The sequence below is a fragment of the Megalobrama amblycephala genome, linkage group LG5, assembly GCF_018812025.1.
Source record: "Megalobrama amblycephala isolate DHTTF-2021 linkage group LG5, ASM1881202v1, whole genome shotgun sequence".
Lineage (NCBI taxonomy): Eukaryota > Metazoa > Chordata > Actinopteri > Cypriniformes > Xenocyprididae > Megalobrama > Megalobrama amblycephala.
Genome location: NC_063048.1, coordinates 25880581 through 25895678, shown reverse-complemented (window position 1 = coordinate 25895678; position 15098 = coordinate 25880581). Strand labels below are relative to the sequence as shown.

The window sequence follows — 15098 nt, the reverse complement described above, 5'->3', positions numbered from 1 at the left end:
ATGCCACACGCACTCATGCAACCCCATACCATCAGAGATGCAGGTTTCTGAACTGAGCGCTGATAACAACTTGGGTTGTCCTTGTCCTCTTTAGTCCGGATGACATGGCGTCCCAGTTTTCCAAAAAGAACTTAAAATTTTGATTTGCCTGACCACAGAACAGTTTTCCACTTTGCCACAGTCCATTTTAAATGAGCCTTGGCCCAGAGAAAACACCTGCACTTCTGGATCATGTTTAGATATGGCTTCTTTTTTGACCTATAGAGTTTTAGCCGGCAACGGCGAAAGGCACGGTGGATTGTGTTCACTGACAATGTTTTCTGGAAGTATTCCTGAGCCCATGTTGTGATTTCCATTACAGTAGCATTCCTGTATGTGATGCAGTGCCGTCTAAGGGCCTGAAGACCACGGGCATCCAGTATGGTTTTCCAGCCTTGACCCTTACGCACAGAGATTGTTCCAGATTCTCTGAATCTTTGGATGATATTATGCACTGTAGATGATGATAACTTCAAACTCTTTCCAATTTTTCTCTGAGAAACTCCTTTCTGATATTGCTCCACTATTTTTTGCCGCAGCATTGGGGGAATTGGTGATCCTCTGCCCATCTTGACTTCTGAGAGACACTGCCACTCTGAGAGGCTCTTTTTATACCCAATCATGTTGCCAATTGACCTAATAAGTTGCAAATTGGTCCTCCAGCTGTTCCTTATATGTACATTTAACTTTTCCGGCCTCTTATTGCTACCTGTCCCAACTTTTTTGGAATGTGTAGCTCTCATGAAATCCAAAATGAGCCTATTTGGCATGACATTTCTAAATGTCTCACTTTCAACATTTGATATGTTATTTATATTCTATTGTGAATAAAATATAAGTTTATGAGTTTTGTAAATTATTGCACTCCTTTTTTATTCACAATTTGTACAGTGTCCCAACTTTTTTGGAATTGGGTTTGTATATATATATATATATATATATATATATATATATATATATATATATATATATATATATATATATATATTCAGTTTGTGCATAAAACTCTCTTGACTCCATTTTACATCATTATGCCTGCAGGTAAACGACAAGTCTTTATAAGTGAGTCACTGAATCATTTATTAAACTGATTCATTCAAGAACTAAACAACACCACTGCTGCTTGTTGCTCTGAGATACACAACAGTTTATTCTACGTTGACTTCGTTTGGAATTATTTTCATTGGGGGAGCAAAAATGGAAAAAGTAAGTTGCTATATAATATTTTAAGAAAAGTTACTCAATATTAACTTCTAGTCTATTGAACTGTTGTATAAAATAATAACACTCCTAAGCACACTGTTGGGAATTCATATTTAGCACTACTGGAATGATATTGTTATTATCTTCACTGACACTGTTGTCACCTTGGTAAACAAGTACAGTTGAATGAATAATGATGACTTTTTTATTAAGACATTATTATTAGGACAAAATTGTTGGTTGAGATGAAAGTGGGATAGTTGTAGTTTGTGTAAGTGATATCAACTATTTTCATACAAAAATAATGTATGAATTGATTACTGAAGTTAAAGTTATTAAAGGCTGCAACAACTGTGAGTCTGATTATAAAAATGTTATTTTTAAGTTGTATATGTTACAGTTCCAGGGACCCGTCAGATCATGTCACATGTCATTTCAGGAGGGGCCGGTTCTGCTGTTGCTGTGACTCTCTCTGTGAGACTGACCCTTACCCCACCAGAGATGGCCAGAATGTACACTTGCAACACGAGTCACCGTTTCCACATGCTTCAAAGAAGAAGTCATAAATTCACATCAAATGACAGCGACTGTATATGTCCCTTTAGTCAATTGTGTATCTAGAGATAGTGATTAAATTGTGTAACAGTTGAATGACTAAAGATGAATGCGGTCAGCACAAATCCACGCACACACATACAAATGTACACTGATCCAATTGCAGGTACGCAATGTTCAAATGTTAAATGTTAGATTCAAACATTCCTGCAGTATTTAAGAACCTTTTTTTTTTTTTTTTTTTTTTTACTTTTTAGATTAGCTAGTTCATATCCACAGAATACAATGTAATTAATCCCTCTGATGACCAAGAAATATGTAATGCCACATCCCATATACCAGTGTGATGGGTATTTCAATTCGGCACAGTTAAAAGGTTGAGTTACTCAGTTAACCAGGATTAATTTCAAAACGATTTGATATTGAGAGATATTTATGGGTGACACCAATGTGGTTTGGAATCTCATTTAAATATTAACTCTCGTGCTTGAATTTAACTGCAAGCTGCAGGCATGTTTGTGGGTGGCCGTAACCCCAGGATCCATATATATATGACATACGCTGAGGTTGCTGTAAACATGTCGAGTGACACATTTATGTCGCTTATTAAATGAATGATGAATGGTACATGTTGTTAACCGTAACATAACATGCCTTGAGAACATGTCTAACAGGTAATTTATTAACCTGTCCTGCCATACAGAGTATAACACTGAGCAGATATTTTGTCATGGAGTATTATTATTGACCCTGTCATGCATAGAGGTCACTACAACAGACAGCTATTCAGAAAGCCATGTCTTCTGTATGCATGGGTTTTGATTGCACAGTTGCAACATCAACCACTAGTGTACACTACACTAGTGCAACATCCTATACGCTGCCACCAAGTGGCAAGCCATCGTATGTGGAATTTTTCTCTCTCCAAACCAAGATGGCTCATGGCCAGTCAAAAAGACTGAGTTCAATACACAAGAACTAAAATTAAACATTAACAAATTATACTTTTCATTATTTATAGTTTTATGAAAAAAAAAAAAAAAAAAAAACACCTTTGATTATTTGAGCCAGTTAAACCATAGCTTCAGCTGTATTAAAAGAATACATTTTCTTTTTAGCATCTCTACCACATGTGATTGTTCTGCCCTCTAGTGTTCATACAGTGGTACAGCCAGGGTTGCCAGGTTTTCACAACAACAACAACAACAACAAAAAACGCCCAATTGCTACTCAAAACTGAAATTCCACGTTTTTGGCAGGGATCCCCAGGTGAAAGTCGCATTCCAGGGGCTAAATATTATTTTATTTGGGGTCGCTTCAACCCGTGGACATGAAAAACAACCCGCAGCAACAATGTAAAATTAGCCCACGGACTTGGCAACACTGGGTACAGCGTCAAATGTAGCACATTTTGGGAAAGCATTTGGAACAGAAAAACAATGTTGAGCGGAGACTGTAGAGATTTGAAATGTATGACAAGTACTTTAATGACATTATGCCCTCATTCACACTCATAACAGAACTGGCTAAACACAGCTACAAAAATACTCTTTTCTACAAAATACTTCAATATGTTATTTTAACACTTCATAACTGCATTAAGCTGATGCTAAAAGATCCGGCTGTGACAGAAAAAAACTATTAAAACACCAAACAATAAGACATAAAAAGATAAAAACAGAAAGGTCACAGTAAATAAATACATTTTAAACGATGATAAAGATGTAAATCCGGTTTTGAGGGTGTGTCCATATGCAGCGTAATAATATTTTACTTTTCCTGTATGAGCTTAAAAAGAGAAAAAACACCAACAGCAAGCAAGCAGTTAATTTACAGCACATCCAGTGCATTATATACAGAGCTAATATTATATACATACAGGACTGTTGATAAGACCAAAGTGATTAAGTCTTTGGGCTTTGAGAGTCATATGTGTTTTCCTGTGAGGAAAAAGAGAGGCTGGTCCTCTTTGGCGTTGGCTGTCTGAAACTCATCGTTGAGACGAAACCGCCATTCGTCCTCCAGTTCCAGCCGAACTACAGTCTGACGTAGAGAGCTCCGGTTAGGACAGATCACACACAGTGTTGCCCCTGGAGCAGAAAGAGCAAGTACTTGTCAGTATTTTCTTTTACTCTAAATAGACAGACTAATAGTTACATATATTATTTAAGTTTACCTTTCAGAAACTGGAACTTTTTGAGGAATCCAGGAGACACAAAGGAGTCACAGAAGTATAAGAGGAGGCCACTGAAGAGCAGTCCTGTAGTGCTGAAGTTAATGGAGTGAGGTCTGGAGCTGACAAAGCAAATGGTCACCTGGGAACGGACACAAATAAACCACAAAAAGCTCTACTTAGAATCATGTGGAAGTATGCAGGAAGGTAGCGATGTGTTCCTTCAAGTACCATGGTATTACCATCTGGCACAACCAGTTTAGGCCTGCATGATTATATAAATGCAACTGTGATTTAAAGCAAACAAACAAACAAAAAACTATAAAGTGGGCTGTGCTTGATTGTAGGGATAATAATAATAATAATATATATATATATGCTTTACTCTGAAACATTCAGTTCATTTATTTATTTAAATGGATCATGATGTGATTTTTTTAAAATTATTATTTTAATCTGTTCCTTGAGGTTTACTTATAACATTTATACAAATTTTTGCACAAAAAAACATGCAGAAAAGCCATTTACAGACAAAGCATTATAAAATCCTTTACTTGCTGTACGGTTTGTGATGTCAGATCCAATACAGTTGGCTGCTTCATCTTTCAACAAAAGTTTCTTTGCAAATTTTCCATAACACTGTGCCTCATTTACAAAACAAAACAAACTTTCCGAACAAACATAATCTTCCAATGTGATCCGGCACGGCATTAAAATAAACTATCCACTTATTTAAGATGCTGGGATTCTTCTAAAGTCTGTACAGAGATGCAAACAAGCTGTTTAAACTGGACATTAGTCTACTATGAATTTTTTTTTGGTAAAAGTACAGGTATTAGTAAGTACCTCTGGGCCGAGGTTCAGGTAGCAGTCGACAGAGAGGACTGGGTGGCTGTAGTTTTGGGCGCTGAGCGGGAAGAGGCGATGGCTGGTGTGTTGGAGGTATTTCTCCAGCAGTAGCTGAGCTGGTGTGGCCAGGAACAGGTGCTTGCTGTCTGGAGCGCAGATATACTGAGACGGCTGGACTGTGGTGGGCACATCTGTCATCTGTGGAAAATTCAGAAGAATATCAGAAGAAGATTGTTTTAGTAGTTGCATGATTCTTGTCATAGATCTATACAGTAAAATGCTTTTGGATGCTGGCTAGAAACCTACCTTAGTTTTGATGATGAAGGTACCGTATCCACCAATGGCGATCTGCTTCTTCATTACACTGAAGTTGTTGAACCTGCAGATGAGGAGTCCTGCACTGTGGGCACGCAGGTTGAAGTCCACGTCATCACATGTGAAACTATTGTGGAGAGAATGAGGGGAGGATTTGGTGAATATTTGGACAATAATGGAGGAAAAACCAACCAAACTAGATGGACATTCTGAGAACTCACCGGTTCTGGTTGTACTGCACATTTTGTGTGAGGTCCACATTAAGTAGCAGGAAGTCGTGTAGGTGTCCACGCGAGAACGGCTCTTTCTGCCGCCCGGCCTCACCTCCACGACTGGACCACTTCCTCATCCCACATAAGCCATATTGAGTAATATCTGGAGAAGACTCCATATGCTGAAGAACCTGTTTCAAGGACACATTTCTTTCTGTCCCTGCGGTACCGCTGAAAACATATAAAAACACTACTTCAGAGAGATGGTGTATATATAGGGATGAATCCAATATTACAATTCTGTACCTATACTTTCTGACCCCATTCATTTCCATCAGTCTTTTTTGATGACAGGATACTTTTATTTAACATTTTTATTTAAAAATTGTAGTTATTTTTTAAAATTTATTATTATTATTGATAAAAATGAATTTGGAACAACTAAAAATTAAGTAGCTAAAAACAATTACAAAATAATAATAATAAATAATAAAATATATAATTAATTAAAATAAAGTTAGTAATAATATAATAATATATATTATGAAAGTAATAGTAATGGTAGTAATTTCTAAATTAATTTAAAAATAACATTACAGTTTATATATATATATATATATATATATATATATATATATATATATATATATATATATATATATATATATATATATATATATACATACACATACACATACACACATATACATACAGGTGCTGGTCATGTAATTAGAATATCGTGAAAAAGTTAATTTTTTTTTGTAAATTATTTTAAAAAATGAAACTTTCATTTATTCTAGATTCCCTACATGTAAAGTAAAACATTTCAAAAGTTTTTTATTTGTTTTTTTAAATTTGTTGATTGGAGCGTACAGCTAATGAAAGTCCAAAATCCAGTATCTCAAATTAGAATATTTACATTTGAGTTTCATTAAATGACCATCCCTACAGTATAAATTCCGGGTATCTCTTGTTCTTTGAAACCACACTAATGGGGAAGACTGCTGACTTGGCAATCGTCCAGGAGACAATCATTGACACCCTCCACAAAGAGAGTAAGTGACAGAAGGTCATTACTGAATGGGGTGGCTGTTTACAGAATGATGTATCAAAACATATTGAATGCAAAGATGACTAGAAGGAAGAAATTGCATAGGCAAAGGTGCACAAGCAACAGGGATGACCACAAGCTTGAGAATACTGTCAAGTAAAGCCGATTCAAACGCTTGGGAGAGCTTCACAATGAGTCAAATGAAGCCGGAGTCAGCGCATCAAGAGTCACCACACTCAGTCATCTTCAGGAAAAGGACTACCAAGCCACTTCTGAAACAGAAACAACGTCAGAAGCATCTTACCTGGGCTAAGGAGAAAAAGAACTGGACAGTGAACAGTGGTCGAAAGTCCTCTTTTCAGATAAAAGTAAATTTTGCATTTCATGTTGAAATCATGGTCCCAGAGTCTGAAGGAAGACTGGAGAGGCACAGAATCCAAGCTGCTTGAAATCTAGTGTGAAGTTTCTGAAGTCAGTAATGATTTGGGGGGGCCGTGACATATGCTGGTGTTGGTCCATTGTGTTTTATCAAGTGCGAAGTCAATGCAGCCATCTTCCAGGAGATTTTGGAGCACTTTATGCTTCCATCTGCTGACAAGCTTTATGGAGATGCTGATTTCCTTTTCCAGCAGGACTTTAGCACCTGCCCACAAGCAAAAACCACTTCCAAGTGGTTTGCTGACCATGATATTACTGTGTTTTATTGGCCAGACAACATGCCTGACCCCTGAATCTATGGGATATTTTCAAGAGAAAGATGAGAAACAGTCGATCCAACAATATACAGATGATCTGAAGGCTCAATAGTGCCTCAGCAGTGCCACAGGCTGATCACTTCCATGCCACACTTCACTGATGCTGTAATTTGTGCTAGGAGCAAGTCATTTGCTGTAATATGTGCTGCCGACCAAGTATTGAGTGTTCAAATGAATATACTTTAAAGAACTTGAACTTTTCTGTTTTGAAAATCCATTTTTTGATTGATCTTAGGAAATATTCTAATATTTTGAGATACTATATTTTGGACTTTCATGAGCTGTACGCTCTAATCATCAAAATTTAAAAAAAAAAAAAAAAAAACTTTTGAAATGTTTTACTTTACATGTAGGGAATCTAGAATATATTAAATTTTCATTTTTAAAAATAATTTACAATAAAAAAAATGAACTTTTTGATGATATTCTAATTATATGACCAGCACCTGTATATATATAGTTTGTAAGTTTGATCAAGTGTAAAATTAAGCACCTTTTTGGATCAACATCAACACTGTTCCACATGACACAGGAATCATCTGCGAGGATGATGAAGGGCCAAACGTCTTGTGGCCGATTTCCATGCTCCACTCTCCGGCTCCGCTCTAACTCCAGGTTATGATGGGAAAGCTCTTTAATCAGAAAATGTGCTGCTCCTGAGAACGTGGGAGAGAAGGCTACTTTATTAAAGACTCACTGACCAACAGATCAGTTAAACAGGATGATAACTGGTAATTACCTATTCCAGCTCCATTGAAGATAGTGGGAAGGACAAGCATTATATGGTTGGGCCAGTATTTCTTGTAGACGGCCATCTCATACTCTTTAATCACTAGAATGTGCAGGTGGGCAGCTCCTTCCATGGCATGATACAGATTAAACAGGCCATGCTCATGGCGACCAGTGGTGGGTGTAAAAATTGGACTTTTGATAGCGTCGGGATTCTGCAAACATCAAATCTAGCTTTAATGGTGTTCTTTTTATTACTCAATTACATAGTCTGGAATTAGTCAAGCTTATTTAACTAAACATTTTAGAAGACATTTACTAGTATTTATAACGAAACTATGAAAATATCATGTTCATCATGCACTCATGGCAAAATTGGCCCCTACTAGTTGACTATTAGTCTGTACCCAATCAGAAGCAAGCGGCAGTCTCATGCTCTCCAACTGGCCTCCTGACTGGCTGAAGGAAAAGTAATGCTCTTTGGATTTGGGAATGATGAAGTAAAGCTGGATTTCCTCTCCCAGTAGAAGGTGAGAGAAGGTAAAGGCATGCAGGGTGGACTCGTACAGCTGCAAACAGAAAATCAACGTCCCAAAATATAATCAGACCAAAATGCGCACATTATAATATAGATTATGCTGTTTAAAGCCAAAAGGTAAGGGATAATGTACACTCAGCTGGTCATTATTGCCAAAATTAACCCTGACAGAGTGATCACAATCTCAAAGTATTCAAGAGAGCTGTGTAATAAAGTGAATAAGGACTCACCTGATACTGTGGATTGAAACCCATATACTGGTGACACTGCTCACAATGATGATACGTGTTGTATGCTGCATATTTAGAAAGTTTTATCCGTGCCGTTTGCCTGCGTAGATACACGTCTTCCTGCCTCCTGGAGTGTCCATCTAAAGCAGTAAAGACAAAACAAACAATTTGAATAATACAAACCTACTTAACAGGGCTCAACTAAACCATTTATGATTGTCTTGATGGTCCCACCTTCTGAATTCGGAGTGAAGTCTGGTGAGTAGACAGTGCTAATGTTGTAGTATTTAGGGTCATGGATGGAGTAATCAAAAGGCATCTCTCGCGCAGTGTCTGTGTTGGGCCACATCGCAGCGGGCTGATGATATCGCATCAATTCTGTCTCACAATCTGGAGAAAAAAATATTGAGCATTTCACTGATACCTATAGGACACAAAGACATATTTAAGACTTCAGTGTGTAAGGATTTAAATAAAAGGAATTCAGTGTCACAAATTTATAAAAAAATATTTTAGAATACCAGAACCAAATTAAAGTTCATTAATGGTTCTGGTACATGTACCAAAACACAGCTGAATCTACACAGCGTGACCAGTGTGGTCTGATTTTTGAACAATTGACTCTTTTGAATCAGTTCTTTTTAGTAATTCAAAAACATAGAGCACAACCAGCATATTCCGATTCACAAATGAATGATTTTTATGAGTCTGTTCTTCTCAGAATCAAGACCCAACAGCATGAACAGTGAAATCCAGATGATTCCTGAATGAGTAACTTATGAGCCAATTATTTTCAGTGACTCAAACACATGATATTCCTTTTTATTTCCATCCCGAATACTTACTGCAGTTGATGTCCTCCTCGTCGTAGATGTCCACCTCCATCAGTCTGATCAGCATACGAGAGAGAATACCAAGGAACTGCAGATACGCCCCAGTCTTCCCTACCTGAACATGCACAACAATAGCCATTTTATCCCACCAGTCTAATACTGACACTGTCATCCAGTGTTCCAGACTCTTGTTTACCTGTGGTGGCCCACTCAGAAGCAGCTTTCGTGGGTGGAAGTTATCAGTGCGTCCTTCAGCTCGGTTACTGCTGTCCATGTGGTGGGGTTTAGGGACCGTCCATTGGCGATAATATAGCGACTGCTCGGTGCAGGTCATCATCTTACTGAGGAGGGGTCTAAAGGAGCTGGCCCACTCTACTGAAGAGTGAGGGAGGAAGGAAGTGGATTTAGGCAGGCCACTGGAATCCACAGTGGTGATGAGGTCGTAGACAGCTTTAGGGAGCAGCACCACAGGCGGGCGGCTGAGATTGCACGCCCAGGAGCAGCTCTGCCGTAGAGGAGAGGCCCGTGTGGACGAAGAGCCGGACGAGGTGGATTTGGATTGTCTTCTCTGGTTGGGATGCTTTTCTGGATCCAAAGGAGTCCAGTCAGACTGTGGGTATTGAGAGCCAGCTGGGGAGGCCTGGTTACCCAGCCTAGGGAGGTCGTTGTTTACTATAGACCACCAGAGAGAGGTAAGGTCAGTGAGAGAATCCCACAAAATTCATGCTGCCAGTAAATTTTGAATTCACCAGTTTTGGGAGCCGTTCCGAAAGCAGATCACTGCCGCAAGTCCCAAATCAGACCCATTTCCCTGTTGAAAAAACCAGCATATGCTGGTAAGGTATGTTTTGAAGCATGGCAGCTGGTTTGAGCTGGTTGCTTTGGACCAGCACTTGACCAGCCTAAACCAGTTTATGATCATGTGGTGGTTTTTTCAACAGGGTTCCCATTATTTATTATTATTAAAGTGACGTTAGACATTCCACTCAGGATATCAGTTTATTTGATCAGTTTATCAGTTATTATCATATGTTATCAGGATGTTTTTGGAGTTAAATTGAAAGAGTGAAGCAGTAAATTACAAACAATTTCTCAAAGAATTACAAGCACTTTTGTTAGATTTTAACCAACAACCCAAAGTGTTACAATTAAAAGACATCTTTTGCTGACAAATACACAGAGATAACTGGGTGCAGGTAACATGGAAAAAGTACACATTGTTTATTTACATATACTACCAACATTGTGACAATAAAAAGCTGGTTGAAAAGTTATCCTTTGATTTTAATTTTAAATAAATATAGATTTTGATATTGATTGATCCATTATGTTTTGGATTATTGGAAATGTCCCTGAAGAAAGAAACCGTTCTACCTATGTGGAAATGCAGTCATTGAGGTGGTTAATCTCCATTTCCTCTTACATGAGGTGTTGGAGGACAATGAAGAGATGCTGGGGTCTTGGGAGAGAATCCTCTTCCTCCCAAAAGCTGTGCTGAAGATTGTGTTAAAACACAGACTGCATGAGGCTGAGCTGACTAATAGCTTGATATTCTTTTTCTCTATATGTATGTTTTGGGTAGTTGTGGGTGTGCCTTGACCATGAAAATGCCTGTCTAATTTAGAGTATAAATGGTGCACACACTCTTATAACGAAATGGTTTATGCTCAGTTTAGTATAAACTTCATGTTTTCTGGCTTTGCAATACTGACCATCCACCACAACCTCTTCCTCCTCATTGTCAGTGCTGCTGAGTTTTTCAGGGTCACTCTCAGACAGGTCGCTGGGTGCGTGGGGCCCATGCTGGGTGTCTTGTTTTGTCTTCAGTAGGTACGCGGCCAATCCCAGCTCCTGCTCTAGAGTGGTGCGTTGCAGAGACCAGAGGCTGATAACACGTAGGTCACAGTACTTCAGAGATCTGGGGACAAAGGAACAACATGGGTGAGAGGTAAGACAAAGTACAAACTAGGGTTGCACGGAGATGTGTATAGATTTATAGTGATATTAAAATTTGGGCTAAAAGCATTGTAACTCTGCTTGACATTTTGAACCTAATAAAACACCAAAAAGCCTGTGCTAGTAAAATAAATACATGAAATTGGGACAACTATTTTGAAAGGGACCTCAAATTGCCACCGGTATTTATTTTTCTGAGGTCATGTTGACCTCTGTACAAATTCTAACCATTATTTGGGCAAACAAATAAAATAGATAAGAAAGCTTTAAAAGGCCCATTTCATGATTCACTGAATAATTTGCAGAACCTTTAAGAACTACTCTTAAAGGATTGTTGTTTTTCTTATATGAAATAATAAAAAAACATATTTAACAGCTGGATGCATGCCTGTAATGCCAAAAATTTTACAAAAGCAATTCTGAATCAAGCCACAGGCCAAAAAAACTGAAATATGCATAATAATATGAGTGTTTTACTTGGGTAAAGACTCTCCAAGTGGATCCATGCCGGTTAAGATGAGGATACAGGGTAAAGCCTCCAGCTCTAGATATGTCCGTGGAGTCCAGTCCGGGTCTAAGATCTTCAGCCATACCTAGAGACATTCAAAGAGCAAAATAATTCACAATTTAGGGATATTTTGGGAGGAATAAATGACACAATATTTTATTTCTCTTTAAAAAAACAAAGAATTAAAAGTAAATACCCTCAGTTGTTCCAGGAAGTGCTTTCCTACAGTGAGAGCAGAGCATGGATCCCCTAGGATGATCTCAAACTGCTTGTGGAGGCCGAGTCTGTTGCGGACATGGCATAGGCGCTGGTGGGCGAAGGCAGCGAGATCTGGTGAGGGGATCCGCAAGAGCAGCATGTGACCATGATGGCTGGGACACCGCTGGGATGTGTTGACAAGGCACTGTACCATCTCCAGAGTCTCCACTGAGATGTGCTTCTGCAAAGCCTGTAGAGCCTGGCCGCCCGCTGTTGCCATCAGGGCCAAAGAGTAATGCTGGATCAGCACATGAGTGCGAATCACCGCACTATGTAGTTTTGGAAACCTGAGGAGAAGGAGCGGGGTTATAACATAACATATAGAGAGAGGACTGAGGCAAAAGTTCAGGGTCGGCAAATTTTTAAAGGGTACAGGATAGAGCAAAAAAAAATCTTTAGCTAATGTTATTTTACTGCTACTTAATTGATTTAATTCCTCCTTGCTGAATAAAAGTATTCATTTAAATCTTACTGACCCCATACTTTTGAACCACAGAGTATATGCACTGAAGAGTATAAACAATACATTAATTAATAGCTATAATATTAAACTATAAAAACACTGAAAACATACCTTTCCTCCAGAGCAGCAGCCATGCTCTCAAACGAACTGTCATATCGTAGCAGAGGAAGGCCACTCCCAGAGCGGGTCGTCTCCAGCAGCTCAGATACACCAAAGTACTTTGTCTTCTCGTGATAAAAATCCACATCCTAAGTGAGAAATACAGTGAGACAAAATCAAAAAGTTCTGTGGTTGTGATCAACCTCTATGAGCAATTCCAGGAGCTTAACTTTCTGGTTTAAATAGATAGTATGTGATGTTCTTACTTTGTTGAATCCAGAGGGCCAGTGGATCTCATTGTAAGGGCTGATGCGTGTGTACTGAGTCTGCAAGGTGAAGGGGAATGAAGTCACGTGGAGCGTCAGGATGTTGGGAGCATCTCGAATCTGCCTGCAGTTCAACAGACCATCCACTAGTCCTGAGTTGGAATCTCCTCTACTGCACTGTCCACTGTCATAAGAGCAAAGATACAGAGATTGTTTTACCAACAGCCACGCAAAGAGGATACTAAGGTTTAAGGAGATTCATGGGAGGTCTGATACCTGCTGATGTCCCAGTGTGCATGATCATGCACCAGTATGAAGAGCGTGTAGGGGTTCATCTTGGATTTCTGAATGAGGCTGTTGATCTTTCCTACTGCGCTCTGGTTCAGCTTTACCACGTACTGCTCCGCCTCCTTTATAGACAAGCAGTCTTGGTTCAGCCCCAACTCCCGTAACACCCCTGGAAATACAACAGCAGGAAGTGAGATCTATCTGCAATATATAATATAATTCCTCAGTGGGATTTCTCCAAGTCTGTGACATGAAAAAAATGCCAATTTAAAAAAAAAGGAAAAGGCCTTTAACTTTCTGTTTTAAAGGGAGAAAAGAAAATTGAGAAAAAAATGAGAAAGAAAATTGTGCCCTTATAAAAAAAAGTTTATTAAAGTGTGCTATTTAAAACTAAGAGAGTATACTTTCAATTTACTTTGTATGTACTCATCAGAGATATACTTAACAAAATTATACTTAAGTATACTTGGCTTATACTGGATAGTATAGTTGGCCTAAATTTTATTTATTTATTTAATTGGCCTAAACTTGTACTTTTAATCGAGATATACTTAAGTATCATTTCAGTCAAGTATTTTAAGTGTACTAGGCTTACACTTACAGATTCCTATTTATATATTATTTTTGCACTTTGATGCATGATGTTAACTTCACTTGTATATGTGTATGATGTTAAAGGGTTAGTTCACCCAAAAATGAATTTTCTGTCATTAATTACTTGCCCTTATGTCGTTCCAAACCCGTAAGACCTTTGTTCATCTTCGGAACAAATTAAGATATTTTTGATGAAATGAATGAGTTTTTTTGTCCCCCATAGAAAGCAACATAATTACCACATTGAAGATCCAGAAAAGTAGTAAAGACATCATTAAAATAGTCAACGTGACTACAGAGGTTCAACCTTAACGTTATGAAGCGACGAGAATACTTTTTGTGCACAAAAACAAAACAAAAATAATGACTTTATTCAACAATTTCTTCTCTACCCTGTCATTTTTCTAAAGCATGCAGTGCCATCTGCTGTTGCGAACTAAGCTCAGGATCGATTCGAGAGTGAATCGTGATGCATTCGGAAAATCTCAGAATTGATTAATTGTCCCAGCCCTAGTAATTAGTGACAGAAATTTCATTTTTAGGTGAACTAAACCATTAACTTCACTTAAAGAACTAGAAAAAACTATTAAACTAGTAGTTTACTGAGAGTATACTTCTAAGTGTACTTTCATCAACTAAAAAGTGGACTAGAAGTTTATAACTAGTAAACTAAGAGTAACAGTATATAAAACATAGATATAAACTAATTGTGCACAATTTGCTACTGTTACCCTTAAAAGTATAAACTAAAAAGTGTGCCAATTTAGTCCCAAGAGGTACTGAAATAGTACTTAAATAGTACTATGAAATAGTACTTATAATAGTACTTGGTACAAGTAAACAACAAGTACATAGAAACACTGCTTCATGAAGCATCGGAGCATAAATGAATCAGTGTGTCGAATCATGATTCAGATCACGTGTCAAACTGCCAACAGCTGAAATCATGTGACTTTGGCGCTGTGAACAGCAGATTCGACACACTGATTCATCTGTGCTCTGATGCTTCCTGAAGCAGTGTTTTGAAATCGGCCATCACTAAATAAGTCGTTATTTAGTTTTTTTTGGCGCTCCAAAAATATTCTCGTCACTTTATAATATTAATATTGAACCACTGTACTCACATGAACCGATTTAAATATGTTTTTAGTACCTTTATGGATCTTGAGAGAGGAAGTGTCCAT

General features: G+C 38.1%; 2 protein-coding genes across 3 annotated transcripts in view; one reads left to right on the top strand and one right to left on the bottom strand.

Annotated features, from left to right (window-relative positions):
• Positions 1-2760, top strand: part of pfn4 (profilin family member 4) — a 28209-nt gene extending 25449 nt beyond the window's left edge. Inside the window, exon 5 of one of the 2 annotated variants that reach the window (XR_007184994.1) lies at positions 1682-2760. The gene's annotated coding sequence lies outside the window, so the exon portion shown is untranslated. The remainder of the gene's footprint in view (positions 1-1681) is intronic. The other variant, XM_048191510.1, reaches the window with a different exon arrangement.
• Positions 2761-3255: 495 nt separating this feature from the next.
• The window catches only part of greb1 (growth regulating estrogen receptor binding 1), a 31655-nt gene continuing 19812 nt past the window's right edge, over positions 3256-15098 (bottom strand). Inside the window, exons 15-32 of the mRNA XM_048191501.1 lie at positions 13309-13489; positions 13033-13216; positions 12779-12915; positions 12143-12491; positions 11916-12031; positions 11195-11400; positions 9679-10154; positions 9495-9597; positions 8884-9039; positions 8650-8789; positions 8289-8450; positions 7892-8096; positions 7646-7808; positions 5356-5577; positions 5126-5261; positions 4817-5017; positions 3974-4112; positions 3256-3887 (exon numbers count right to left, since the gene is read on the bottom strand). Coding sequence (XP_048047458.1) covers positions 3724-3887; positions 3974-4112; positions 4817-5017; positions 5126-5261; positions 5356-5577; positions 7646-7808; positions 7892-8096; positions 8289-8450; positions 8650-8789; positions 8884-9039; positions 9495-9597; positions 9679-10154; positions 11195-11400; positions 11916-12031; positions 12143-12491; positions 12779-12915; positions 13033-13216; positions 13309-13489 — 3440 coding nt within the window. The 3' untranslated portion in view covers positions 3256-3723. The remainder of the gene's footprint in view (positions 3888-3973; positions 4113-4816; positions 5018-5125; positions 5262-5355; positions 5578-7645; positions 7809-7891; positions 8097-8288; positions 8451-8649; positions 8790-8883; positions 9040-9494; positions 9598-9678; positions 10155-11194; positions 11401-11915; positions 12032-12142; positions 12492-12778; positions 12916-13032; positions 13217-13308; positions 13490-15098) is intronic.